The sequence below is a fragment of the Akebia trifoliata genome, chromosome 13 (assembly GCF_017979445.1).
Source record: "Akebia trifoliata isolate Shusen 1 chromosome 13, ASM1797944v1, whole genome shotgun sequence".
Taxonomy (NCBI): domain Eukaryota; kingdom Viridiplantae; phylum Streptophyta; class Magnoliopsida; order Ranunculales; family Lardizabalaceae; genus Akebia; species Akebia trifoliata.
In genome coordinates this window covers 15,480,529-15,508,478 of record NC_141387.1, presented here as the reverse complement: position 1 = coordinate 15,508,478, position 27,950 = coordinate 15,480,529, and the positions used below count along the sequence as shown (strand labels likewise).

General features: G+C 37.3%; 1 protein-coding gene across 1 annotated transcript in view; it reads right to left on the bottom strand.

Moving 5' to 3' along the window:
• Positions 1 to 26,096, bottom strand: part of RFC1 (replication factor C1) — a 33,777-nt gene extending 7,681 nt beyond the window's left edge. Inside the window, exons 1-15 of the mRNA XM_086420418.1 lie at positions 25,944 to 26,096; positions 25,386 to 25,477; positions 25,143 to 25,274; positions 24,333 to 24,809; positions 24,172 to 24,239; positions 23,422 to 23,497; positions 23,270 to 23,331; positions 23,036 to 23,187; positions 20,861 to 21,015; positions 20,564 to 20,752; positions 20,331 to 20,452; positions 20,030 to 20,237; positions 17,115 to 17,168; positions 16,710 to 16,879; positions 746 to 836 (exon numbers count right to left, since the gene is read on the bottom strand). Coding sequence (XP_086276544.1) covers positions 746 to 836; positions 16,710 to 16,879; positions 17,115 to 17,168; positions 20,030 to 20,237; positions 20,331 to 20,452; positions 20,564 to 20,752; positions 20,861 to 21,015; positions 23,036 to 23,187; positions 23,270 to 23,331; positions 23,422 to 23,497; positions 24,172 to 24,239; positions 24,333 to 24,809; positions 25,143 to 25,274; positions 25,386 to 25,388 — 1,959 coding nt within the window. The 5' untranslated portion in view covers positions 25,389 to 25,477; positions 25,944 to 26,096. The remainder of the gene's footprint in view (positions 1 to 745; positions 837 to 16,709; positions 16,880 to 17,114; positions 17,169 to 20,029; positions 20,238 to 20,330; positions 20,453 to 20,563; positions 20,753 to 20,860; positions 21,016 to 23,035; positions 23,188 to 23,269; positions 23,332 to 23,421; positions 23,498 to 24,171; positions 24,240 to 24,332; positions 24,810 to 25,142; positions 25,275 to 25,385; positions 25,478 to 25,943) is intronic.
• Between the last annotated feature and the right edge of the window lie 1,854 nt (positions 26,097 to 27,950).

Sequence of the window (27,950 nt, the reverse complement as noted above, 5' to 3'; positions counted from 1 at the left end):
TTGCAGTTAGTGTGATTTGCAAAAGGTCCAAGATATTGAAAACTGGGGTTAGAATAGGGTGTTGGCAAGTTTGAAAGTGTTGAAATAAATTTGGCAAGGTTAAGGGTTTGAAATCACACCGAAGAGCTCAGATATAGAAATGATAGGTGATGTCTTACATTGGAATCACAATAAAGGTCGTTGATAGCTTCACATCTAAACATCTATTTATAAAGTTCTCTCAACCCTAAATTAAATCCCAACCATCCAACTAGCATAACGAGATCTAATAATTGTCAACAAAATTTATAACTAAAATATAACAAAACCAAAAATACAATCTATGTCCCAATCCCGTAACATTATTTCCCTTGAATTTTCAGCCTATAAAAACTTACTAGAAAGACATGATAAAGTTACCCCAAACATCTATACTAAAACCATGAACTGATCAAACATAAAAATAAACCTAAATACTAATCTTAATAACTAAAATAGACTTTCCTAAACATAAAACTAAATACAATATAAAATCTAATTAATGGTCCAATGGAGAAGGCCCATAATCACGGATCTCCTTATCATCAATAGTCGGGATGAGACCGCAATGATGATGATGTTTTTCATGTAGCAATGGTTGGATTACTTGTTGGAATCTAATGCAGCAATTTTTCAGATTCTTAAAAACAAAAGGAATTGAAATAGTAAGCATACTACTGAAGCTGAAAAATCTACAGAATCAATCGTAGAGAAACAAAGAAAGAACCTGAACAAGAAGGGGGACTAGGTCTGGGTCACTCATGCTAAAGTCAATCCTCTCATCCATTCGCAACTTCCCACCATTAAACCCAAATAGCCTACAAAAAAAAAAAAAAAAACAGAATAAGTTAGCATGAGGATTGTACTTCAGGTGGCACTACAAAATTAATAAATCATATCCAGAAAATTCCTAGGTTCAACCTTACTGAGACCTATGACCATGCAATCAAAAGCAGCCAAAAAAGAACCTATAGGTGAAATATGAAAGTATAACCACTACTTCATGTGGCACTCCAAACTTAATAAATCATGTCAAGAATATTCAAGGGTTCAACATTTATTGTGACCTGTAACCATGCAATCAAAAGCAACCAAAAGAGAATCTCAAGGTGAAATATGAAAAGTATAAGCATTTTATCTTTTCATTATATCCAACTAGCAAACCATCTCTTCAATGAACAAAAGATTTCCAAGCATGTTGGGCCTAGCAGAAGAAAGGTAGAGAGAGGAATAAATCGTCAGAGATAGCTAGCAAACTCAATTGACGTGTCTAAAATTATTGATAGCACCATTAAACTATGGGAGACGATTATTAATAATTGCTAAGATACAGTGTGCAATAAAGATTTGCAAGAATATTCTAATTAGGATATCACTCCAGCTCTTGGATCAGCATGTCCAAGATTTTAAGGTTTGGCCTTGTAGGCATAACCAAGAAAATTAAGGGTTACCAACATGCTAAAACAACACAACTATCCCCCAGGATGAGACAACAAAAGGAATTCACTTGCTAACATGGTTATGATTCTAAAAAAGGCAGAACGTCAAGTACTAGGCATTTAAAGACACAGTTGGGAGATCATAGCATACTAGAAAAATGTTTAGAATGAGGAAGCATGGGGGAGGCAATTCAATGGCCTAAAGTGTGAGGTTTGAGCCTCAAGGAAAGAGACATAAACCTCACAAACACATGTTTTCAATCGAACTCTAAAGAGAAAATATTTTTGAAAGGTAAAGTTATTTAAGTAAAAAATAAAAAGTAAAAATTGATGGGTAAGCTAGAATTTATCCGTGTTGTTAAATGCGATAGCGTATGTGAGTCTGAAAAAAATTCCGCATATGCTAACATAGCATATGCGAAAATATAGCTGTTGGTCCAATATGCGATGGCATATGCTCCAACAGTCAAAAATCTGACCGTTGGACACTTTATTTTTTTTGCTTTCAAAACACCAAAAGCTCTATAAATAGAGCACTCTAACCTTCTACCCTCCCCTTACAACACATACACGTTGTGATCTCTACTTTCTAGCATTCAAACACTTATATTCTAGCAATCAAAAACTTTTTTTATTTAATTTCACTCAATTCCTCTTATATTCTTCTTGAATCTTTCATTTTATTTTACTTATTTGACTACTCTTCAAACAAGATCAAGAGTTCAAGACTCTCAAGTCTCAACTCAAGTGACTAGAGACTCAAGATTCAAGATCAAGATCTCAATTCAAGTGACTTGAGTTGAAAATCAAGATTCAAGTTCAAGACTCTCAACTCCCAAGACCAAGATTCAAGCATTCACGATCAAGAATAAAACTATACAAGAATTCAAGATTTCCATCATCAAGCATTCAAGATCATGGACTGAAAATTAAAGTTACGGGATCGAGACATAGATGATATTTTTGTTTTTGTTTTACTGTAATTTTCTTCAATGAATGAAGAATATGATGAATAAAATTGAGATTTAAGCTTTGATGTTCCCATTAATGGTGTGGTGTCAGGTCATCTTGAAGTGAGTCCAATATAACATTATTTTCTTCTAATCTTTATTTTTCTTTTTTATTCTTTTATTTTTCTTGATTTCTTTTAGTTCCTTGTTCTTGTTCTTAATTCTTAAAACCCCTTTCTTGATTCTTGAAACCTTCAAACCTCAACCCTTAATCCGTTTCCCATTTTCTTTACCCTTATTTCATTAATTTCTTTTCCAAAATTTAACCCTTAATCATTTCCTTACCCTACAAATTTTTAACCATTTTCATTAGGATTGTGGTCATACCTCCAATCATTGAAATAAAATTTTCATTTTACCTTTTGGGTTTATCCAATCCTAAACCAAATTCCATTTTCTTATCTCCTTTCATCATCCTGCATCATAACATCTAGTGCATATGGCGGGATCAAATGCAAGGACATGTGATAAATTTACACCTGAGATCCGAAGGGAGATCATGGAATACATATGATACTCCTACGTCGACAAGACATAGTCGACCATCGGTTCCTCCCCCTCGAAAAGTTACCAAAAGAGCTCGAGCACGTGGTCCACCTGATAAGTGGTGTAGACCACATCCAGAGGATGTGGTGGATCAAAGAGCAATGCGTAAAGGACCAGTTCAACTAACCATAGAACTCAGTACTAAAGATAGAAAAATTACCATTCAATACATAGTTAAATGGTTATACCAAGCCGGTATTGGTATTAATTTCAATACCGTTAAACTAAAATGCTTCAAAGTAATAGTGGAAGCAATTGATCAAATTGGACCTGGCTTCAAACCACCTTCATACCATGAAATACAAGAGCCATGTCTAAAAAAGAAGGTAGAATTTACCCAAGGTTCAATTACTAAGTATCAAGAATCTTGAAAAATCTATGGATATACTCTAATGGCCAAAAGATGGACAGATAGAATCGGCCGAACAATAATTAACATTTTAGTTAATTATCCTACAAGAACAATGTTCCTTAAATCTTTGGATGCTTTGGCCCGTTCTCATACGGCCAAGTATTTTTTTCAATTGTTAGATAAAATAATTGATATAGAGCATGTTGTCAAAATTGTAACGAACAATGCCACTACCTATGTGGCCGTCGGCCGCCTCTTAATAACTAAGAGACCTCACTTATATTGGTCGCCATGTGCGGCGTAATGCATAGATCTTATATTATAAGATATGGATAAATTGCATATATGTACTGTTAAATAAGTCTGTGTCCTTTTTAGTCCTTTTCTCTACTCATATTATGTAATACCTTTATAGCCTAATTAGGGCTAATTAATCAATTAATCTTCCTCTCTCAATTTCGACTTGGTATCAGAGCCAAGCTCTTTCTACCTCCATCGTCCCCCACTCCTTCTTCTGCTACAAACCCTATCGCCTTCCTCTTCCTTAAATCAACCTCCACACCCCTCGTCTTCAATACATATCACCCCTACAGGGGTTCTTTATCTACACGCACCCTAATCGCATCATGCGATAGGGAGTTGAGGATTGTTTGGAGCATGTGATCAGGTTGTACTCACAGCAATGTTGTCTAGGGCTGGCGATAACAGCAAAGTGTTGTTTTGTTGAAGATTAAATCTTGCGGCACAGAGATTGAGTGGTTTGGACCCTTGTGACATAGCAGTTGTTGTCGGCTTTTTAGCAGTGACACTCAAGGTGGCTGTTTGGAGCCTGGCGACACAGCAAGTTGTGTTTTTGGCCCCTTGCGACACAGCAGTTGCTGTCGTTTTTTATTGTGGACATTCAAGGTGGTTGTTTGGAGCAATTACGACACAGCAGGTGCTGTTTTTGGACTCTTGCGACATAGCAATGGGGTGTTTTTTGACTAGGCGATACCTACGGTAGCTGTTATGACCCTTTGCGACATAGCAGATTGCTAATCTAAGGCCTGCAATCACAGTAGTTGGCTGTTCTTCCTTGTGCGATCACAACAAGTGGCTGTTCTTTTATTTTCGATCAAAATAGGTTGTTATATGAGGGTGGCAACAGTGTGTTGAACATCTACAAAGGCTTGTGATCATAGTAGTATCATTCTTGATTTACTACGATTGCAGTAATGACTAGTCAGGTCACCCACAGCCGTGTTTGATCAGTTTCACATCTCTTACAATAGTGTATTGTCACCTTTAGGGTGCTGCGATCATTTTCTCCTTGTGAGCCGTCCCCTTGTTTTATTTTGAACTCTCTTTAAACCAAAGTACACGAATCCTTTGATGGCCTCTGAGACGTCCACTTCCTCGATAACTGGCAATAGTAATGGATCGAGTGGTTTTCCTTCTCACTTCACCGACTTTCTAGGACTTCAAATTACTACCGTAAAATTAGATAGTCCTAATTATCTTCTTTGAACACGATCGGTTGAAATATTCATTGGTGGAAAAAGGAAAAATCGGTTACCTCACAGGGACGGACAAACAACCTACACATACCGACACCTCTTACTCCCATTGGTTTGCTAATGATTCTATGGTCAGGTCTTGGCTGGTTACTTCTAGGCAACCACATTGCTATGTTCTCCTCGACAGCAAAACAGATATGGGATTCCGCAAAGAGCATTTACTCACAACATCAAAACAACGTCCAGATCTTTAACTTAGAGCATGAGATTTCTCGTCTTTCGCAACGTGACTCTTTAGTTACCACCTATATATCACAGCTACATGCTCGGTGGGAAGAGTTGACCTTCTATTCCTCGTCTTACGCCTGGAAGGACCCTCTTGATGAGACATTATATGCGTCGATTCTGGATAAGAATTAAGTTTTTCAATTTTTAGCTAGTCTTTGGGATGAGTTTGAGTATGCAAGAGTTCATTTATTGGGAATGGATCATTTTCCGTCCCTACAAACTACATATTCTTATGTCTTGGCTGATGAGAGTCGTTGCGCAGCTGTTCTACCTCATTCTTCAAGAGACCACTCTGCTATGCTTGCTCGCCTACCTTCTACACAACCCTTCAGTGGGTCTTTGTCTACCCGTCAGCTACATAAGTGTGATCATTGTGGAAAGTTGGATCACGTGAAGGCTCATTGTTATGCACTTCATGGTCGTCCTAATCAGCACCGCCAATAGTCTCAACAATCTTCAGCTCATGTAGTTTCCTAGCCGACGACTGATCTAGCTCTTCTTTCAGCTATTACATCCTCCTCAGATTAGGTATTTTTATCCCAAGCCGAGCTTGACAAGTTTAGGAAATTCTTCAATCAGATAGAAACTTCATCTCAGTTGGTCTCTACATTCACTCACTCAGGTACCTTTGCATTTACACACAGTGTTTCCACCACTTCCTCACCATGGATCATTGATTCTGGTGCCTCAGATAACATGACCAGTACGTCCTCCTTGTTTAAAACCTATAGTGTTTGTTCTAGTCATTGCAAGATTCGCCTGGCTAATGGTTCCTTGTCTTCTATAGCTAGTCAAGGTCATTTTCCTGTTACATCTTCTTAATCCTTAACTAATACACTGGATGTTCCTCAACTTACTACTAATCTTATCTCTGTTAGTAGCCTTACCAAAAATTTGAATTGTAGTGTAATTTTTTATCCCTCTCATTATGTCTTTCAGGATTTGGGGTTGAAAAGGACGATTGGCACTAGACATGAAGTGAATGGCTTAGATCTCTTAGACGTACCCAGTTCACCTAGCACCCATTCTGTTTTTCAACTTAGTAGTAGTAGTCAGTCTAATAAGGCTCTTGTAATGCATTGGCATTTACGTTTAGGCCATATTTCCTTTAGATATTTGAAACACATATTCCCTACTTTATTTAATAATAACAATTTGTTTGATTTTTCTTGTGAAACTTGCCAATTAACTAAACATGTGCGGTCTTATTATCTTATTAGTATGAATATTACTGCACCTGCTATGTTTGACCTAATTCATTCTGATGTGTAGGGTCCTTCCCCTGTCACATCCACTCTTGGTTTTCGTTATTTTGTCTTCTTCATCGATGACCACAGTCGTACCACTTGGGTTTATCTTATGAAATACAAGAGTAAAATTTATGGGATCTTAAAGCAATTTCTTATTATGGTTCATGCCCAGTTTGGTCGTACCATCAAGACCTTCCGTTCTGATCATGGTATTGAGTACACCTATAGTGAGGTCTTGAAACTTTGTTTAGAGTCTGGTATTGAGCATCAAATGTCCAATGTTAAGATCCATCAGCAGAATGGTCGATCAGAACGAAAAAATCATCATATTCTAGAGTTAGACAGTGCCATCTCTATTGGCATGAACGTGCCCCAATCCTATTGGGCCAATGCAGTTCTTACTGCTGTTTACCTTATTAATCGAACCCCCTCCCGTGTTCTTCAGTTTGCCACACCCCTCTCTCAGCTCTCTCCAGATAGTCTCATGTTTCCACTTCCTCCGCGTGTTTTTGAGTGTGTCTGTTTTGTTCAAATTCTTGACCCAACTCGTACCAAACTTGACTATAAGGCCATAAAATATATCTTTTTGGGTTACTCCTCTACCTAGAAAGGATACCGTTGTTACCATCCTCTCTCTCAACAGCATTTCATCTTCACGTTGAGGCATGGACAAATGCAGATTATACTGGTTCAGTGACTGATAGATGGTTTACTTCTGGGTACTGTACTAAAGTTGGTGGAAACTTGGTAACTTAACGTAGTAAGAAGCAAAATGTGGTTTCTCGGTCTAGTACTAAGTCAAAATACAACGCCATGACACTTGGAATGTGTGAGTTGTGACTCAAGATCTTACTAGATGATTTATGTCTTCCTGTGCCGATCCCTTTCTTACTATATTGTGATAATAAATCAGCTATTAACATAGCTGCAAATCCGGTTCAGCATAACAGAACGAAGCATATCGAAGTTGATCGTCATTTCATTAAAGAAAAAATTGTTTCTGAACAGATTTGTACTCCCTTTATTCCTACATCTCAACAACTCGTTGATGTACTTACTAAAGGTGTTAGTAAAACCGCCTTTGAAAGTGTCTTGCCCAAGTTCAACGTTGTTGATATCCACGCACCAACTTGAGGGAAAGTGTTAAATAAGTCTGTGTCCTTTTTAGTCTTTTTCTCTACTCATATTATGTAATAACTTTATAGCCTAATTAGGGCTAATTAATCAATTAATCTTCCTCTCTCAATTTCGACTCATACTGTAGCTAAAGCTAAAAAAGTTGTGGTTTTTGTGTATAAGCATGTTTTACTCTTTATAAAGAATGCGTGCTCATATAAATGGTAATTTACTTAGACCTGCAATCACACACTTTGCTACTGTCTTTTTGACACTACAAACATCGTATAAATCCCATATTACAAGATATAGGTAAATTGCATATATGAATTGTAGCTAAAGTTAAAAAAGTTGTTTTTATGTATAAACATGCTTTACTCTTACAAATAATGTGTGCTCATATAAATGGTAATTTACTTAGACCTGCAATCACACATTTTTCTACTGCCTTTCTGACACTACAAAGCCTTCATGGGAGAAAGGCAAAACTTAGAAGATTTGTAATGTCAACTAATTGGAATAATGGGACCTAGTCTAAAAAACCCGAAGGCAAATTGATTGTCCAAATTATCTTGTCCCAAAACTTTTGGACGGATGTTATTAAAGCACTCAGAGATTTCATGCCTTCAATTATTGTGCTTAGATTAGTAGATGGCGACGAAAAGCCACCCATGGGTTATATTTATGATTCTATGGAAAAAGCAATTGACAAAATAAAGGAAAATAATCAAATATAGAGAAAAAAATTATTATAAAGTAGTTGATATTATAAATAAGAGATGGGGCAACCAAATGTCATATGCCTTATATTATTTTTTTTATAGACAAGATGAAGAAAAGAAACAAAACAAAGGGGAAGGTTGAGATGACCCTTCTAAAATGTAAACGAAAAAAAAACCACCACCACCACTAAGGCAAAACAAGGCTACAAATGGCATCCCACCGACACAAAAAATCATCGAAAAAGATCTCTCAAAACTCTTTAAAGATTTTGCACCAAAAGAATAAGAGCCCAAGAGTTGATCTAATTAACTTTTGTGACGACTTTTCCTTCCCTTTGAAAATTCAAGCATTTCTTTCTAACCAAATGCACCAAAAGACCGTGAACAGTGTTAAACTCCAAATTAGCTTATTTGCATGGTGAAAACCCAACCCCAACTGAAGCCATTCCTCAAGGTTGCCTAGATCCTTAATCTAGTCGTACACTTCCAATCCGCCAATCGTGATAAGGTGGATTCAACGCATATGGTTGGATTCCTTGATGTCTTGGAAAAGATGATATCAACGCTAGAAGAGCAAGATAGGATCTCGTCGTAGCTAGATCGATACAAGAATTGTAAAGGAAGGGTGATCGTAAAGAGACATAGAACTACGAAGATTTCAAGTAAGTATAACAAATAATTAGAAAAAAATTAAATATATAGTTTATTTTTGTTTGCTTTTAAAATTCAAATACTTATAAGTTGCTAATAATCTAGTTAAATGATACAGCTGATTGGTGGTCCGCTTATGGAGTTGATCCAATTACAAAGGATCTGACCCTGAAGAGATCAATTATTAGAATACTTGGCCTTATTGGAAATAATTTAGTTTGTTGTTATAGTTGCTTTCTAGTCTTAATTACTTAGTAGTGATAGTATCTTTTATTTAATTCTTATTTATAAGGACCTTTCTGTAATTTGACCTTAGTAATTAATATAAATTCCTGCCAAGCTCTCACAAAGAGACTTGACACAATTATTCTCAAATTCTTCTTGATATCAGAGCCAAGGAATTTTCTCCCTCTTCTCTTTACTTGCTAAATCCTAAACCCTAACTTAGAGTCAATCTCATTTGATCTTCTCCCCTTCGGGGATCTTTCAATTTTTTTTGTTTTCGTTTTATCACATACTGCAATAATGCGTTGTACTTCTACCCTATGTTAGGGTTTGTCTCTACATAACAAGAATTTTTTTTTGGGGTGTGCGATAGCAACTGTGCTGCTTTAGTGGCTGTTTTTGGTGCTACAGCCACCATTATCGAATCCTACGACAACCTAGAACAAGACGACAGAAGTTACTGTGTAGTTTTGGTCCTACGACAGCCTAATACCTTAGTTTTTGGTTCTACGATAATAGTAGCTGCCTCTTCTTGGTTCTTCGACAGCCTGAAATCATCTGGTGGACTTTGCAACAGATTTTTTTCTGGTTTTTGGTTTCGTTTTGGTCAAGCGACAGTAGATTTGGTTTCGTTTTGGTCAGGCGACAGTGGTATTGGTGTCGGGTTGGTCCTACAACTTCACAGCAAGAGTTTTTTTGGCTTCGTTTTTGGTCAGGCAACAGTGGTTTAGCTTCGTTTTGGTCAAGCGACAGCAGTGGCTAGGGTTTAGCTTCGTTTTGGTCAGGCGACAGCAGTAGCTGTCTTGATTTGGTCCTCCATTAGGTCTCGACATCCCTAGAACCTTTGTTTTGGCCTTGTGACAGCCCTAATAGTTTCAGATTTCCCTGTGATTGGTTTGTTAGACCTCGTGGAGCGAGTACAACACTAGTTGGACTCTTCTTAGGTCCTTGCGTCCTCACTGAAACCTAGTGACAGCTATGAGATATCTTGTTTTTTGGCCTTTTTTTGTGGCCTTTGAGTCTTGTAATTACAACAGCAGGTTTAAGACTCTTCTTTAAGAAATTTTTACATAATTTATCCTTCAGATCTCCCTTCAAACCAAAGAGATGTCTTCGGAACAAGGAATTACAACTTCCGCTACAATCTTTGGGTCTAACTCCTCAGCTCAACGTATTACTACTGCTCTTCTTGATGGTCGGAACTTTCAATCATGGTCCCGATTTGTGCGTTTCTTTCTAGGGAGTAGAGGGAAATCTAAATAGCTCTCTGGGACTGTTACTAAACCATTTCTAACTGATCCTAAATTTGAATCATGGGAAATCGACAACTGCACTATCCTTGGGTGGCTGTTTAACTCCATGGAACAACGCATTTATACAATGTTCATGTACGATGAGACAGTTCCAACTTTATGGCCAGTGCTTACTCGGACATACGCACATTCCAGGAATGACTCGAGGATTTATGAACTTTATCGAGACATTGCCCAGGCTACCCAAGGGACTCAGAGTGTAGCCGATTACTTTGGATACCTTCAGTCATATTGGGAATAACTTTTTCACTATGAGTCTATGGCTGAATTGTCTTCAGAGGTAGCCGATTATGTTGTCAAGCGGATTGCTCGACATCAAACCTACCAGTTTCTTATGGGTCTACGTCCAGAATTTGAAGCACTTCAAACACAGATTCTCAACACCACTCCTTTACCTTCGTTATTTGAGGTATTTGCGACCATTGACAGTGATGAGCGTCATCGCCATATTCCTTCTCCTCAGACTTAGGTCATTGGCATTCTTTCTGCTCCAACTATAGATCAGATGGCCTTAACTGCCAACTCGAGTTCTTCCGACCTCCATACCCCTGGATCAGGGACTCGTGGTCGTGATAAAAGGAGTGGTCTTACTTGCAATCATTGTTGGAAGACTGGTCATGAGAAGGCTTGCTGCTTTCAGCTTTATCCTCATCTGATACCACGATCTTCCTCTAATTCATCTTTAGGACATTCTGCTCCCCGTGCTGCTATAGTGGAATCTTCATCTACTGATCATCCTTCACTTGGCACGATTGACCTGCAACAACTACAGACTCAGATTGCCACTATTGTCCGGGATCAAATTCAAGCTCACACTAAAACCTCTTCGACTGCGGCCTCAGGTATTACACCTCCAAGTACATCCTCTATATTCAATGTCACTCAGTCTAGCTCTACTCCTTTGACATGGGTTATTGATTCTGGTGCCTCTAATCACATGACCGGTGAGTCTAGCCACTTTACTTTTTCTACTTTTTCCACCAACCATAGGAAAGTTCACCTTGCTGACGGATCTCTTACACCTATCTACAGCAAGGGTATCAACTCTTTATCCCTGGGATTTCTCTAGATTCTATGCTTCATGTCCCTCACCTATCTCTTAATCTTTTGTCTGTTAGCAGTATTACTAAATCTCATAACTGCTCAGTTACTTTTTTTCTTACTCACTGCATTTTTTAGGACCTAACTTCGAAGAGGATTTTTGGCAAGGGGTATGAGAGGGATGGGATGTACGTGTTTGGATCTCAGCTTACTGCTACTCCGGCTTCCGTACTTCCATCATCTGGCAGTCACATTTTTACATCTCAGACTCTAGATTTATGGCATGCTCACTTAGGACATGCCAATTTTCAACACTTGTGTTCTTCATTTCCTACTTTAAAAACTGCTTGTAATGGACATAAATTTCAATGCTCTGTGTGTGAGCTTTCTAAACACATGTACTTTTTATATTCCTCATATGCATCGATTTAATGCAATATTTGATTTAGTTCATTCTGATGTGTAGGGACCTTCCCCTGTTACTGCTTTTAATGGTCACCGTTATTATGTTACATTTATAGATGATTACTCTCGTTGCACTTAGGTTTATCTGATGCGTTCACGTTCTGAGGTACTCTCAATTTTTGTTAATTTTCTTAAAAAGATTCAAACTCAGTACAATATCATTGTTAAATCCCTTGGGTCTGACAATGGGGGGAATATATATCTGATGGTATTCACTCCCATCTTCATAAGAATGGTATGCTTCACCAGTTGACTTGTCCTTATACTCCTGAACAGAACGGGGTAGCGGAACGCAAGAATCACCACCTCATGAACATTGTCCGTTGTCTTCTTCGCATAATACATGTTCCAAAGTCATTTTGGAATATGGCAGTCCTTACTGCGGCTTTTCTTCTTAATCGTGTTCCAAGTTGCAACTTGGAGGGACTGGTGCCCCTTCATGTCCTTCAACCTGATAACATTTTCTTCCCTATTACACCTCATGTCTTTATGTGCATGTGTTTCGTTTAGGACAAGACCCCCAATCATACGAAATTGGATGACAAAGCCATTCGATGCATTTTTTTTGGGTTACTCATCTATATCCAAGGGGTATCAGCGTTATGATCCAGTTTCTCATCGTATCATCCACACTCTTGATGTTACCTTTTTTGAAAATGTTTCATTCTATCCTACTACTTCTACTTTGCAGGACTCGTCTCCTATTGTGCTACCTTCTCCAATTTTTCCACCGTCTTCGCCGCCACTTCAGGTCTACACTCGTCGTACTCGCCCCTCTACACCCTTGCCAACCTCCTCCTTAGATTCAGGTATACCCTCTTCTACCTCCACACATATACCTCTGCTTATTCCGTCTATTTCTGACTCTCACTTACCTATTGCCCTTCGCAAAGGTAAGCGGGGGTGTGTTACTGATCATCCTATTGCCCAGTATGTTTCCTATCAGGGTCTTTCTTCCTCTTATCAAGCCTACCTTGCCACAACTGATTCTATTCGAGTTCATCGGTCTGTCTCAGAGGCATTAAGAAACCCTCAGTGGACAAAAGCTATGACTGCTGAAATGGATGCTTTGCAAACCAATAATACCTGAGAACTTGTTTCTCTTCCGTGTGGGGCGCGGACTGTTGGTTGTAAATGGGTCTTCACAATGAAATATCTCGCAGATGGTACTATTGATCGGTATAAGGCACGACTTGTTGCTAAGAGATTTACACAAACCCCAGGGAAAGATTTTGGTGCCACGTTCGCTCCTGTCGCCAAACTCTCCACTGTTCCCCTTCTTATCTTCCTAGCTATGTGTAACTCCTTGCCACTTCACCAACTTGATGTGAAAAATGCCTTTCTGAATGGTGATTTGACTGAGGTTATTTATATGGACCCTCCTCCGGGGTTTCGTCTTCAGGGGGAATATTCTGGAAAGGTATGCCACCTTCTTAAGTCTTTGTATGGCTTGAAGCAGTCCCCGCGAGCCTGATTTCAGCATTTTTCTGATATTATTCTTTTTATGAAATTTTTTAAATGTATATACTTGCTTGTTCGTCGAGGAGTAGATGGTCGGTGCATCATTGTTTTGGTATATGTGGATAATATCATTGTGACTAGAGATGATGCACAGTGGATTAACAAGGTCAAAGCGCTATTAGGTCGTATTTTTAAGGTTAAAGACTTAGGTCCACTCAAGTACTTATTGGGGATAGAAGTGGCCGCTCTGGTCGTGGTATATCATTATCTCAACGTAAATACACATAGGACCTTCTTCAAGACAATGGGATACTTAGTTGTCGTCTTGCTTCCTCTCCTATGGATAAGAATCATCCTCATGCTGATTTTGATGATCTTTTATCAAACCCCTCCTCTTATCAGAGAGTTGTAGGTCGTCTGATTTATCTAACACACACTAGACCGAATTTGTCCTTTGCGGTCAGTGTGGTCAACCAGTTCATGCATACTCCGCGTACATCTCATCTTAATGCAGTCTATCGCATTCTTCGCTACTTGATGTCACATCTTGGTCTTGGCCTTTTCTACTTTTCCACTGCTCAACCACATTTGTCTTGTTTTACAGATGCTAATTATGCTGGCTCTCTTACAGATAGGAAATCTACCTCTGGTTTTTGTACTTTTTATGGTAATAATCTTATCTCATGGAAAAGTAAGAAACAGAATGTGGTATCTCGTTCTTCTGCTGAAGCTGAGTATCGTGTTATGGCCCTTGGTACATGTGAAATAATTTGGCTTCAGTCTTTGTTGACAGAGTTGGGTTTTCCTGTTTCTGGTTCTTCTACTCTGCTCTGTGATAACAAGTCTACTATTATGCTTGCTTCTGACACTGTTCTTCATGAAAGAACTAAGCACATTGAGGTTGATATTCACTTTCTCAGGGAGAAAGTTTGATCTGGTGACCTTCAGACAGTCTTCGTTCCTTCTTCAGGTCAGCTTGCCGATATGCTTACGAAGTCTGTTGGTCTGTCTATCACTAAATCTCACCTTGTCAAGCTGGGTTTCATTGATATATTCTCCCCAGCTTGAGAGGGAGTATTGGAAATAATTTAGTTTGTTGCTATAGTTACTTTCTAATCTTGATTACTTAGTAGTGATAGTATTTTTTTATTTAATTCTTATTTATAAGAACATTTCTATAATTTGACCTTTGTAATTAATATAAATTCCTGCCAAGCTCTCACAAAGAGACTTGACACAATTATTCTCAAATTCTTCTGGCCTAACATGTTCGGCATCAAAATGCGAATATAATTGGAGCACATTTGAGATGGTATAACATCTTAACTTGTTACTTATTGTTAGTTATTAATTGTTAATTTGTTATCTTACTTTAATTTCTTCTTATACTTAATTACTTATTAAGTATTAAGTACTAACTTAAAATTTGTTATGCATTGAACAAATTCACACAAAGAAGATAAATAGACTTGAGCAGAAGAAGCTCAATGATTTGATCTTTGTGCAATACAATCAGAAATTGCATGAAAGATTCAACCAAAGGAAAGAGAATCCAGGATTTTACGACCCTATCTTCATTGAAGACTTGAGTGGAGATTATTTGTGACTCATCGATGAACGAGATGAGTCGGTGTTTGAAGGAGAAGATTTAACTTGGGCTCAAGTTGAGCAAGCAACTTTTGCATCGACACCTAGGAAAAGCTCAAGCCAAAGAAGAAGGTGAGAACGCTCAAAAATACAAAATGAAGAAGAGATACAAGAGGAAGAAGATGAAGATGAAGATGAAGTTGAAGAACCATTGGGAGTAAATGAGATGTTAGTGAAATCAGATGATGAAGAAACAAAAGAGGAAGATATGTATGTGGAAGAAGGTGATGATTCAGATGATGATAGAAATAAAAGTGATAATGGCGAAGACAGCAGTCCAAATGAAGATGTTCCCCAATGGATTAGGGATGGTGGTTTGGAATATGATGCCAATTATCAATATTAAAAAATATACTTTGTAATTTTTAATTTTTAACTGACAATTTTAATAAAGATTTGAGGTTATTTAGTTGCATTTCATAATTTTTTGTTGATCTTTTATTATACACATGTTTATGAGTTTTACATAATTTATTGTGATTTTTTCTGATTTTTCAAAAAAACAAATCTACTGACCAATTTGCGATTTTGCATATGAACACGGCTTATGCAGGTCACATACGCTATTTAACAACACTGAAATTTATTTAAGAAAAATTATGGAATGAAACAAGCTAATTACCATTTAATTGAGGATGGGTTGGGGGAAAGGGTGACAAGAAATCAGAAAACGATATTTCAACTTTTAAGCTACTACCAACAACACCATTAGCATATGCATATATGGTGCAAACCTTGATATGAGGAATTAGGTGATGGCATGAACATCCACCTTTTTTGAAGCCTTGTGGATAATACACATGCCTCCAAAACTTTTTCTACCATTTGATTAGCATAAGCTAAAAAACAATGAGCCATCATACAAAGGAAGTCAAGGTGTCCAATAATGAGGAAGGTTCGTATTAATGCTATGGATTGAAAAAATGGGACCATACAGCTTTGGAAAATAGCAATGGATTATGACATAACTTCCCGACTCAACACTAGCTAAGGGATAGACATCAACTACAATAAAACAATCAAAATAAATCAGCCCATCTTATGCTTCCTCTAGTATTGTTGTAGAGGTTGATACCCATAAAACTCCCCAAGGAACCAACCACTAAATCAAAGAGAAACGGGAATAGCAGATCATCTAATCTTAAACCCCTAGAGAGCTCTTGAAATAGCCCGATAAACATTCACTGATCATGATCAGAAATGATGATGAAAGGCATATCATGATCCATCGAGATCGATCGAGCATACTACTTCAGGTCTAACATCCTTAATTCTAGAATCAAAACATTCACTTGCAATAATAATAGTCTAGAATTTGTCTCCCTGCACCAATATGCACCTTGTTTTGGTGCAACCTCTAATGCCATCACTGATTTCAATCATGTTGCTAGCTTTTCAGGGATGATCCTCTAAGTCGCTCCCATCAGAATTGTTGGCTTCAGCTTTGAAATGTCATAAAACTAAGTAAATTATAAAATTCGAACATCCAATTGCCAGTTAAAAGGAGATTTTGGTAGTCAAAGATGAGACTATATTAACACATTTGCACATGTTGGAATAAGTGAAACTGTAATGGGAACATAATCAAAACAATGGAAGTCCATCCACGAAGTGAAAAACATCAGGCAACAGTACTCTAAAGAAAGAGAATGTAAAAGGAGAGTCATACTTATCAACAGCGGTGAAGGGTGAAATATCTTCATCTTTCGCACTACTAAGCAAGCGTTGTCTTATGTCATCATATTTGATAATTGACATTGAAAGGCTCATATACTGGAGCTGATTTATTGCCATACGCATATCTCCATTAACTCTTTCCGCAAGTTCCTCAAGCGCAATCTATGAATGGGGTGATATAAAGAACTTAGTATAACTAAATGCCAGTTACACATAACAAAATGAACAACTGCAAATGCAAAGCATGCTGTATATCAATCTCTTAGACAAGAAATGTTTGTGTAGAGAGCACACAGAAATGCATTCAAAAAGGAAAAGAGCAACTGGTTATGGAACTCCTTTAATCGGTTTTCCATAAAACAGAAAGGTAATACAATTCTAATCATTAAATATATACCTCATTAATCTGAAGGCCCTCTGCCTTTGCAACTTGCATCAACCTCTTTGCCATCTATCATGGGTAAATCAATGATTTGATATTAGCAGTCACATTATATTTATTACCTCGTAATGCCAAAGCAATAAAACTTATATTACTTGAAATTGATTCCAACAGGTATAAAAGGACCAACATAAAGGGATCAGACAGAGAAGTTATATGCAATCACATATCATAACAAAGAACTAAGTTTCCTCAATGCCACCGAAAGAGGATTAAAAGATTCTTAAAAGTGTAAGGATCTAATTTGATCAAGGATCTCTAGCTAATTGGTGTATACATGTAAAGGTCAAAGTTTGCACAAATAAAGACAACCCCCCCCCCCCCCCAAAAAAAAAAAAAACCTCCAACCTTTTGTAACAAGAATATACCTGGTTTATCAAAATAGATGCCAATCCAAGGAAACACCTAGACGATGATGATGATGATGATAATAATAATAATCATAGCTGAGGTTTGTGTGGGTTTGCATTAATAGAAATGGGACTGCAGTTTTGGCAGTGAAGAGAATTGTGAGAAAGATTAAGGTAATCGGCCTCCAGGATTGTTGAATATATACACCCCCCCAATCGGGGGGCTGAAGCGCATCAAGCTGTTCTTTTTGCTGGAAGGGGGGGGGGTTTCCATTCTTGTGATTCCCAGCCCTTTGTTACAATATACTTATGTATGTGAGTTGGTAAAAGGTTTCTGAATGCCTACAAAGGCAACTTGTCTCTGTGTTCTAGATGGGGTCGGTTGCCTAGGATAGCAATTGAGGTTCTCATTCTCTGTGGTGATACACCTAGTAGGATCACCTAATATCTGGGAGATTCTATATACTTTTACTGATGGACTTCATTTGTAAAGGTAGTTGCAATGTTACATAGAATAGAAATGTATGAGGTTCACACACACAGCCAGATTGGCTTTAGACACGAAGAGCACTACTCCTAGGCTCGTTAGTGATCATTTTTTCTTTGTAATTGTCGAAATATTAACCCTTGTATTAGACTTAGTATTGAGTTCGTCTTGACTTAGTATTGAGTTCGTCTTGAATGACCTACTTAAGACGGATAAACGGTCACCCAACTCCAGTATTCGTCAAATAGCCACAAAATCAAGAATGGTAGGGTCCATGACAGAAAAGTTTGGACATTGAATTGCCATAGTCGGGGTGGAAAACCGAACGTGTTACTAATCACTCTTATTGATTACACGACCATTGTTTATATTATGTATTAGTTGATAGATGGTTTTTAAGTGTTTAACCTTACGAAGCATATGAAGTTCTAACTTAGCTAAGTTGGTAAGATGTGTGGAGTGATGTTCGCAAATCCTAGGTTCAAACCCCCTTGAACCCAACTTCACCTGGCTAACTAGTAACCCTTTACCTATAATAAAAAAAAATGCATATGTTAATTGATAGATGGATACTTTTTATTGATATTATATATGCTTATCATGTTCTACAATTCATTCGCTTATATTTCAATAAAACCTACATTATTTTAAAAGAGAGCTGCTATTGGCACCCCAATTTCTTAAATTAGTTATCACCCCCTAATAAAAGATTAAAACATACCACTCAAACACTTACACTACAAAAGTTTGGTTCAAGTTATTACTTCAACATTACAAAGCATTATAACACATTCAAACAACTTCAACAATAGTTTACAATTAGGATTATACCCATACAAAATCTTAAATCTAACAAATAGATCTAAAAGAGAGAGAGAGTTTCTATTGGCACCCCAACTTTTACTTATTCTCAGCCATTGACTTGGTTCTTTTTTATTTTAATTGGGGTGTGATAAGTAAAAGTTGGCGTGCCAATAGCATCTCTCTTTTAAAACTATTTAGAATAATTAAGCTTGTAACTATATGATGTCCACCACTTGCCTTATGTTGGGTAACTCTCATTACTCGCCCCACCACACAAAACTCTTGTACGTGAACCCGTGATGGCAGAGTACTTTGAAGAGTATGTAGATGTCACCGATGAGCCGAAGGATGTCAAGTATGACTATCCTAATTTCTGAGTACAAGTCTAGAATTCATGTATAATTTTGAGAGAGAGGTCTATCTCAACAAGTATACCTTTTTCACAGGATGTGATACTATAGCTTAATATATACATGTTCCATTTGACTGTCAGTTTATGTAAAGTGTGATTTTAGTTTATGTGAGCTTTCATTGTTGATTAGATGTTTAGAAGAAGTTATATTTTGTAGCTTTATGTCATATTATAATCAAATAAGTTGTCGGGTTATTTAATATTTAAGTAATATCAGACTTCGTATATGGGGATTTATGTCTTATACCTCCAAAAGCACCATAAAATCATGGGGATTCGTGTTAGAAGTTGAGAGTGACACCATATTCTCCAATCCAAAATTCCAAATGTCACATATGTCAACAAATATATTTTTTATTTTAATAAGTGATATGCCAACAAATATTTTACCAAGTCAACAAAATGAGAATACAAGATTCCTGCAAACATTTTGAGGTGGTCACCATGAAAGTGGAAAACTCTGGTATCAACAATTTTTCAATTACATATCTCACCAAGCAAGCAATTTCATTAAGTTCACATTTTTTGTTCCATGTTATTAAGGAAGAAATATTGGCCAAGCCAACTCAGGTTCCAAGCATAACAAAGAGAAGTAATTCACCAACCTCATACTTAAAAAGTTTGGCCTTCTAAAATAACCTAGTGAACTATAAGCCAAAAAGAGGAACAGAAAACAAGTATTAATTTAGCACGCATACAGGCAAAAGGGAAAAATGATGTTGAGCATGAGCAACCAAAGTCATCATATATCTTCATATATGACCATGTTGAGTATAAATAAACACTTCAGGACAGACAAGAATCAATGCAAGGGAACCTGTTGCTTAGTAGGTTTCCTAAAGGAGAGTAGCAAGCAGTAGTTGACAAGACTTTTCAGCTTCTGACTGTAGCGGTCATTGCAGATGCAAATGATAGGAATTTTGGAAATCTTGATGCTAGCAATTAGGTCAGCCACTCCACCTCTATCTCCAGCAGACATACCATCAACCTCGTCCATAATCAATACAGATTTTGGTTGCTTCGACCTGCAATTTCAATTAACAATGAGTATACAAAAATAATTCGAGATCTTTTTCTATTTTTGTCTGTATGGAGAATTCAAATCAAGTAGGACCAACCAATTCATGTTAACACTGAGAGCTTCATTGCTGACAAGTTCTTTTATCGAATTTGCCGTGCTTCCGCTAATTCCTTTAACAATTTTGGCGTCGGCCTTTCCACGATTATCACTGGCATTTACCTAAATGACAGAATAGAGCACAAAAAATGGGAAGCAAAATAAGTGCCTAGTCATGAGTGATGTGTTCAAAATCAAAGTATTAGTAAATGAAAATCAACAAAAATAAGGAACCTCAATGGCCTGGAACCCAAGCATTTGGCTAACCAACTTAGCTGTCGTGCTCTTCCCAATACCAGGTGATCCACTTAACAGTACAGCTTTTTTAGCTCCACTATCATTCTGCCTTTTCCCCTTTATCTTCGGGCCAGTATGTAGGAATTGTTCATTCCAACGCATCAACCAGTCATGAAGCTGCTTAACCTATACATTGTGTAACATTGAGAAATCTTGAAAGCAACCTTACTCCAAGGGAGACATGACGATAATCACTGGAATGTACAAGCATTAGACAATGACCAGGACTCATACATTTGATTGATTGCCAATGATGTCATTAGGAACCTTTGGTTTGTACTTTTCTGTCCATGTCAATGTAGATTGGCTAGTAGTTTGACCTTTGTGCTTAGCAGAAGAGGCAACTGAGGCTAAACCTTTTGGAGCAACCTTCTTTGCCAAAGAATTACCTGCTTGATCATCAGAAAGGTCCCAGCGAAGCAGAACATCATTAAGAATACTCTAAAGAGCAAAAGGCAACAGGCATGTAACTAAATCTCGAGAATAGAAGAGATCCATTATTCAAGATAGCAAGGTCACCTTTAAAAGTAGCCAAACAATAAGAAGAAAACTGGGCATGTTCGCAATAGCTTGGCAGAATGCTAAAAACATGCAGCCTATGCAATTTAAAATTTTATGCTTTAGACAGAACCAAATGGAGGATGGATTCATTCGCCAACCAAAAATTTTTAGCATGAAGCTTCAATTATAACGACTTATATTATTCATAAGGAAATAAGTAGGTCTTTTTTCCTTTGCTTTCATGTGTGTCAATAGGTCGTAGATATAGCACAAACCACATATTCAATCAACCTAAAAGATCATGGATCTTTTGTCAATATCTATTCGTTCGAGTTTAACAATAACGTTTCTTTTAGAGAAGTATAACATTTCTTAGATAAGTTCAATTCATTAGAAAAAAAGGGAGGTCAAGGAGACCAGCCACAAACAAGGATAAAAAGACATGACACTGATCTCATCAAGAAACCCATCCAATCATTCTTTCAGCAAAAACACCCTATACCATTAATCTCTTCTTCAAATCCACCTTATTCCCTATTACCTAACCCAATTCCATACCTGTAAACTTTTTTTTTGATAAATTTTTAAAATAAGACAAACTTAATTACAAGTTTACAACACCCTATTGCAAAACTTTGTGTTTACCCTTTACCACTTAATCATTTAGGCCTAAACCTTTTACATTTTAACCCTTCAAATTTCTTCTTCGCCCAATTATCCTTTCGGTTTCCCCCTCTCTTCCTAAAGTAGAATAGACCTAAAATCGATAAAACCTAGGTTGTCCTACATGAGGGGCCCAAATACCCGATCATTGCTCAAACCTGACATAACCTAAAAAACTTCCTCAACCTCAAACGGCCTGTCAAGCCAATCACATAGCTCGGAAGAGAGGCAATCAAAATGTAGCTGGTCCAAAGTAGGCCTCACCTAGAATCCTCAAAGTATAGCCTCAAACAGAAATCCATTCTTGTCCTTGGAATCCTTCCCAAAATACACGTAGCATTAACTTTAAGCTTAGAAATGAAGTACCAAACAAGGTGGTCAAGGGGAACTACCAAAGGAAAACAGCAAACATGACTAAGCAAAGCAATACACCAAGAGAGGCATTATCTCGTTAATGACCCATGTGCTACCCAAACTCCTACCTAAAGATGAAGTTCTCAAAAAATTAACCCCGAAAGTCCTTATAGAGTTTTAATGTTCATGTGAGTACATATATATTAGTAAAAACAGCCTAAGTTACCCACAAAGGAGGTGCATAGTCAGCAACAAAAATTGTTAAAGGATTATTGTAGTACATCTACTTGAAAGAATTGTCAGTGTTGACAACCATTTTCCCCAAAAGACATCCAATGGGGAAGGCGCAACCATGAATATAAGAGGATCACGGGTCGAACTGGAGCACGATAAGTAAGCACATGACACCCGGGAGCGGAGGCAAATAACACAACACTCAACACTCACCCCAACCCGTAAGGGTGGAGAATTCCCTCAAGGAGAATCGAACCCATGACCTATACTAACCTAGCGCTTTGATACCATGTTGATAACCATTTACCCCAAAAGATCAATCTAATGGGGAAGGAGCAACTACAAATATAAGAGGGTCACGGGTCGAACTGGGGCACGACACGTGAGCACATGACACCCAGGAGCGGAGGCGAATAACACAACACTTAGCATATAGTAATATCTAATATGTTAGTAAATAATACATAGAAAAAAATTCAATGATGGAATCTATGTGCTAAAGAAAGAGTAGTTAGTGGACTCCTCTACAATATAACAATGCCCACAAAAGATGTCAAAAAGTTAAGGGAAAAAAAGTCAAATTAATATATAACAATTGTATTGAAAATTCTGATTGGAAAAGCAATGAAAGTTATTTCAACTCTTTTACAAGTATACCCTTCACTTCTTCTTTCAGAGGACTTCCTTTTGTCTGTGATGGAGCAACCTTTTCCACAGTTTTCTTATTTGATTCTTCACTTGCAGGTGCTTTCGGGGGTTTTGATTTATGGATCATGTCAAACAACCCATCCTCGGTCAGGAAGGCAGTGCTATACAAAAACAATCAGTAATTACTTAAAAGAAATAAGAAACCACCAAAACGGGAAAAACAATAAATCTCAGATAACAAACCCCAGCTCCTTCGCTTTTGAGGATTTTCGTCCCCCAATATCTTCATCAGCTAGAAGATAATTCTGCAAGCAAACATTACAATGTCAATCTCATGCAGATACCATCAGATGGGACCAAGGACAGGATGAGAGAGGAGAGCTGTATGAACCAACCGTTTTCTTGCTGATGGATCCAGTAATTCGGCCACCATGGCGTTTAATCAAATCTTCTGCTTCTTCCCTCTCCAAACTGGAATTACAAATAAAGGTCAATATATATCCCCAAGTTGGTTTCCAAAATTATGTTGTCACAGACAACACCTGTTTCTAGAACAAAGGGTAAAATATGATACAATAATCTATGTCATGAGATGAATGATCATGGACTCCTGTATTGGATTGTCAGGCAGAAGGGGTGACGGAAAAGATGAGGCAATGACAGCAAAATTTCTTGAGATGAATGAGCATGGACTCATATAGGGTTCAAATTCGGTTTTGCTCATATAAAAAAAATGACTGCTTATAGATCAGCTGTGCTCTGAAGAGCAAAGAAATCATGGGTGGTAGAATAATTACATGAAAACGAGAATTTTATGGTCTCTTCTCCCTTTTGTTGTGTGTTGGAGTCTGTGGCACGAAAGGAATCAATGGGTTTTTGAAGGAAAAGTGGCTTCGATTGATAACATTGTAATGTATGTAAACAGTTGTTTTGTTTTTTTAGTGTAAAGCCTTTGAGAAATTCAAAGGGATCTTTTTTTATGATTTTATGGGGAGATGTTACTGGGTTTGTAGATTGTAGTAGTGAGGTCTGGATTTGTTGGTCTTGTTCCTTTGTTTTTCTTGTGTATTCTTAGTTGGTCACCTCGACCACTTCTAATATAAATCTGCATTTGCTTATCAAAATAAATAAATAAAACGAAATACCTATCAAGTGTTCCACTAATCACAAAAGTTAGACCAGCTAAACAATCAGGAGCACCATCTGGGACATCCTGAAAACACAATAAGAAGCTTCAATGTCAAAATAGAGAATAAAGAACTTTACGTCAATCAAGTCAACTAATTGAGAGTCTAAAAATTTTCACCTTCTCTCCTTTGTGCGGAGGATCTTTCCTTTCTCCAAAATTCATGAATCCACCCCTCCCACCACCTCTCCCTCTTCCACCAGCCGGTGCCGCAGCTGAACCTCTTCCACCCCTACCCCTTCCACCAGCTTTAATAGGAGTCCCAATCACTTCATCATCATCATCATCAGCATTTTCGTCTGTATCTACAGATTTCTGAACAATTCCTTTACCTGACCCACTCTTCAATTTCTTCGAGGGGGTGACCTCCGAGTTCTTCCTTGCATTGGGCAAAAGAAAGTCGTCATCATCGTCAACCTTGTGCAGCTTCTTCACAGACAGGGGCTTCAAATCATTATGTAATTCCTCACTACTTTTCTGGGTTTTTCTTTTAGCTGGAGTTTTCTCTGTTTCTTTTTCATCTTTTGCCTTTTGTGTGTCAGTACCAAAATATTTGCTAGTTTTTCTCCTCCCCGAACTTTCTTGACCACTATGACCCTACTTTCAACAAAGAAAAACCATTAAGAAGATTATATATTTTAAGTCATTTTACAATCAAATTAAAAAACAGAAAAAGTGGGCAAAAATATTGTTGGCATTTTAAAAATTCCTCTTCATGTATCTCTTGGTTGGTCATCTCGACTGGCCTTTCTTTTTCGATTAATAAAATTTTACTGATGGAAAAAAAAATCCTCTTCATTCAAGTAAAAGCAAGGAAATAAATTACATTTATTGGGCTCTTTACTGGAATAGAAATAAATAAAGGTTGCAAATTTCGAGCTCGAAAGAACATTTTAATCTGAACAACGAATGAGAAATGCAATATCTTACGGATTTTTCCAGCTTTGTGGAAGCTGGAGAGGATTTCTCAGGTGGCAGATCAGTCGTAGCGGGCTTCCCAGGCTTCGATGCATTCCCATTGTTCTTGTCATGTTGTTTCATAAACCATTTTCGAATATCCGACTGATAGTCAAGAAAGACAGAAAAATATCAAAAATATCAATACAGAAAAAAATCATTATTAAATGCCTGAAACCAAAAGGAATAAGGAAAACCTATCAACCCCTAACTTACCATGACTGAATTCAACAACAAGTTTCAAAAACTGATATCGGCCTCTGATTGAAACCCTAACTTTGCTGACAAATTCATCTAAATCAAAATTCCTGCTAGAAAACGCATCATTTTTAACACAATTCAAACAAGAAATCAGAAATCAGAAACAGAACCGTTGATACTAAAATAGAAGGCATTTGATGGAAAGCGCAAAACTTGCAGGAATTTGTTGACAATTTCAATTTTCCCGCCAAAAAGACAGGAAAAGTGCAGAAATCACTGCAAGTGAAGAACAAGAAGAGATCGAACCCAAGGAAACTTACCCATTTTTCTTTTCCTTTTCAAATTAGTTGAGAGAAAACAAAAGGGTTTTAAAGAGGCTTCTTCTTCTTCTTCTGCTTCTTCTGCTTCTGCTTCTTCTTCTTCTCTGTTTTTCGCTTTTTGTTTTTTTTTTTTTTTTAATCGAAATTGGACATTCCCGTGTTTTCGGTCGATTCTTCAAAAATCATAACGCGAAACCCCTAGAACTAAGCCATTGAATTTGAAACCCTAAGAGAGAGAGATAAAGAGACCCACCTGTTCGAACTTAGAGAGTGAGCTTAGAGATTCCCCTGGTCGATGTTCGAACCCTCATCGTGGAGATTCCTTTGAGAGAGAGAGAGAGAGTGAGTTTTCCCCAACCTCTGGTTGATGCAAGTAGGCTTGTCCATGGATATTGGAAAATCCGGATCCGAATTCGAATTTTTCGGATATGAGATTCGGATGTTATTTGAAGGTTCAAATGAGTTTTGAATATGAATTCAAATGTTGCGAAATCCGATCCACTAATATCTGCTCTGATTTAATATATATGTTATACATTTATGTTACACAACAAAATTTATATATATGATCTTGTGTATTCATAATACGCAACGAAACTTAATTTTTATTCAAATCTTTATCTTGTCTCTCAACCTAAAATCCAAAAACCACCAAAAGGGTGAGTTTCGACTCTAAAAGCTTCATAACTATTATCTTCACTGATCAGCAAGTATTCAAGTAGATACTCTCTCCCTCTCTATAAAGTAAAATCTTTTTTTTTCCCTTCAAAATATGTCAACTTCAACCTCGAACCAAAAATCTTGATTTGCTTTTTGAAAATCCATATCTTTAACATTGATATAAAAAATACTCGATATTTTATTCGAATTTTTCATCATTTTTTCCAAAAGCAAAGTTTATTTGATTTTAAAACTAAAATAGGTTGAAAATTACAACTTTTGAAGTTGAAAAAAATAAGAAAATCAATTTTTTTTTTTAAAGAGTGAAGATGATGATATAGATCAAATCTAATTTTTATAGGATTTTTATCGGATCAGATATTATCGAATATCCGATATATTTTTCGAATTCGAATTCGAATCTTGATTCATAAGAGCTGTCGAATTTTAGATTCAAATTCGGATGTTGTGAAAATTTTCGAATTCGAATATGACCACTGTAGCTACGTGATTTTCGTCATTACGACGGCCACATCTACTAAAATTTTGGAGTCGCCACCATTCAAGTTGTAAGTGGGTGTGAATGGTCACCCGATGTACATTTTCAAAAAATGGCCATTTTTGACATTTTGGTGACTCACGATGGATAAAGGTAATCAAACCTTGAGATTCGGGTAAGCAGTTCGGTTGGAGAAAAGGGAAGGTGTTAGGCACCCTTTTCTCCCCGCCAAGTGACGGTAACCTCAAATTACTCGGTCATTTTGATTTAAAAATTTAAAGAAAACAAAGTGCCATGTGTGTGCATTTTGTACCCTAGATAGGGGTTCATTTTCGGCTTGATCATAGGGTCATTTCATTGATGGAAATGACCCCTATGAACCTTTAGCCTTGGGGTCCATTCATTTAAAATAAAAATAAATGAGAAGGAGGGGATATTAGAAGAGGGAGAAGGAAAGGATTGAGAGGGGGGTGTGCTTCGAACCCACCTTGTACACTTGATCTTCTTTTTTTCTTCTTCTTCTTCTTTTCTTGAATTCTCTTGAGTTCTTAGTGAAGTATGTGAGTGAAGTTACTTTTTAGAAGGTGGTATGAGAGAGTAGTAGAGTAGAAGAGGGGTGAGTAGATTTTTTAAGGAGACTTGGTAACCATTTTTGGGAGGAGAGGAGGGGTATTTATAGGTGTTGGGAGAGTATTTGGGGGTATAATGGGGTGAGAAGTTGGGAGAGTAGAGAATGACATAGGTTTTAAAGGTGGGGGGTATGAAATTAGGAGTTGGGAGAGGGGTAATTATGTAATGAAGGTAAATGGGTTGTGTTTTGATCCAAATGGTTTGGATCTTACCCAAACCATTTGGGTGGAGTGTTTGGTGAGATGAGATGATGGGTGTTTAAGAGGGTGGTTGGTTGATTGAGTGGTGTTTGATTTTAAGAGAATGGAGGGTGTAAGAGGGTGGTTGGGAGGTTGAAGGAGATGGTGACATGTGGCATGATGTGTGGATGTTAGAGATTTAGATTTAATTGATAGGAGAGGTTGAGTGTTTGATTTGAGAGAATGGGTGTAGGTTTAGGTGGTAGAGATGGGTTTATAGGAAATGATGATG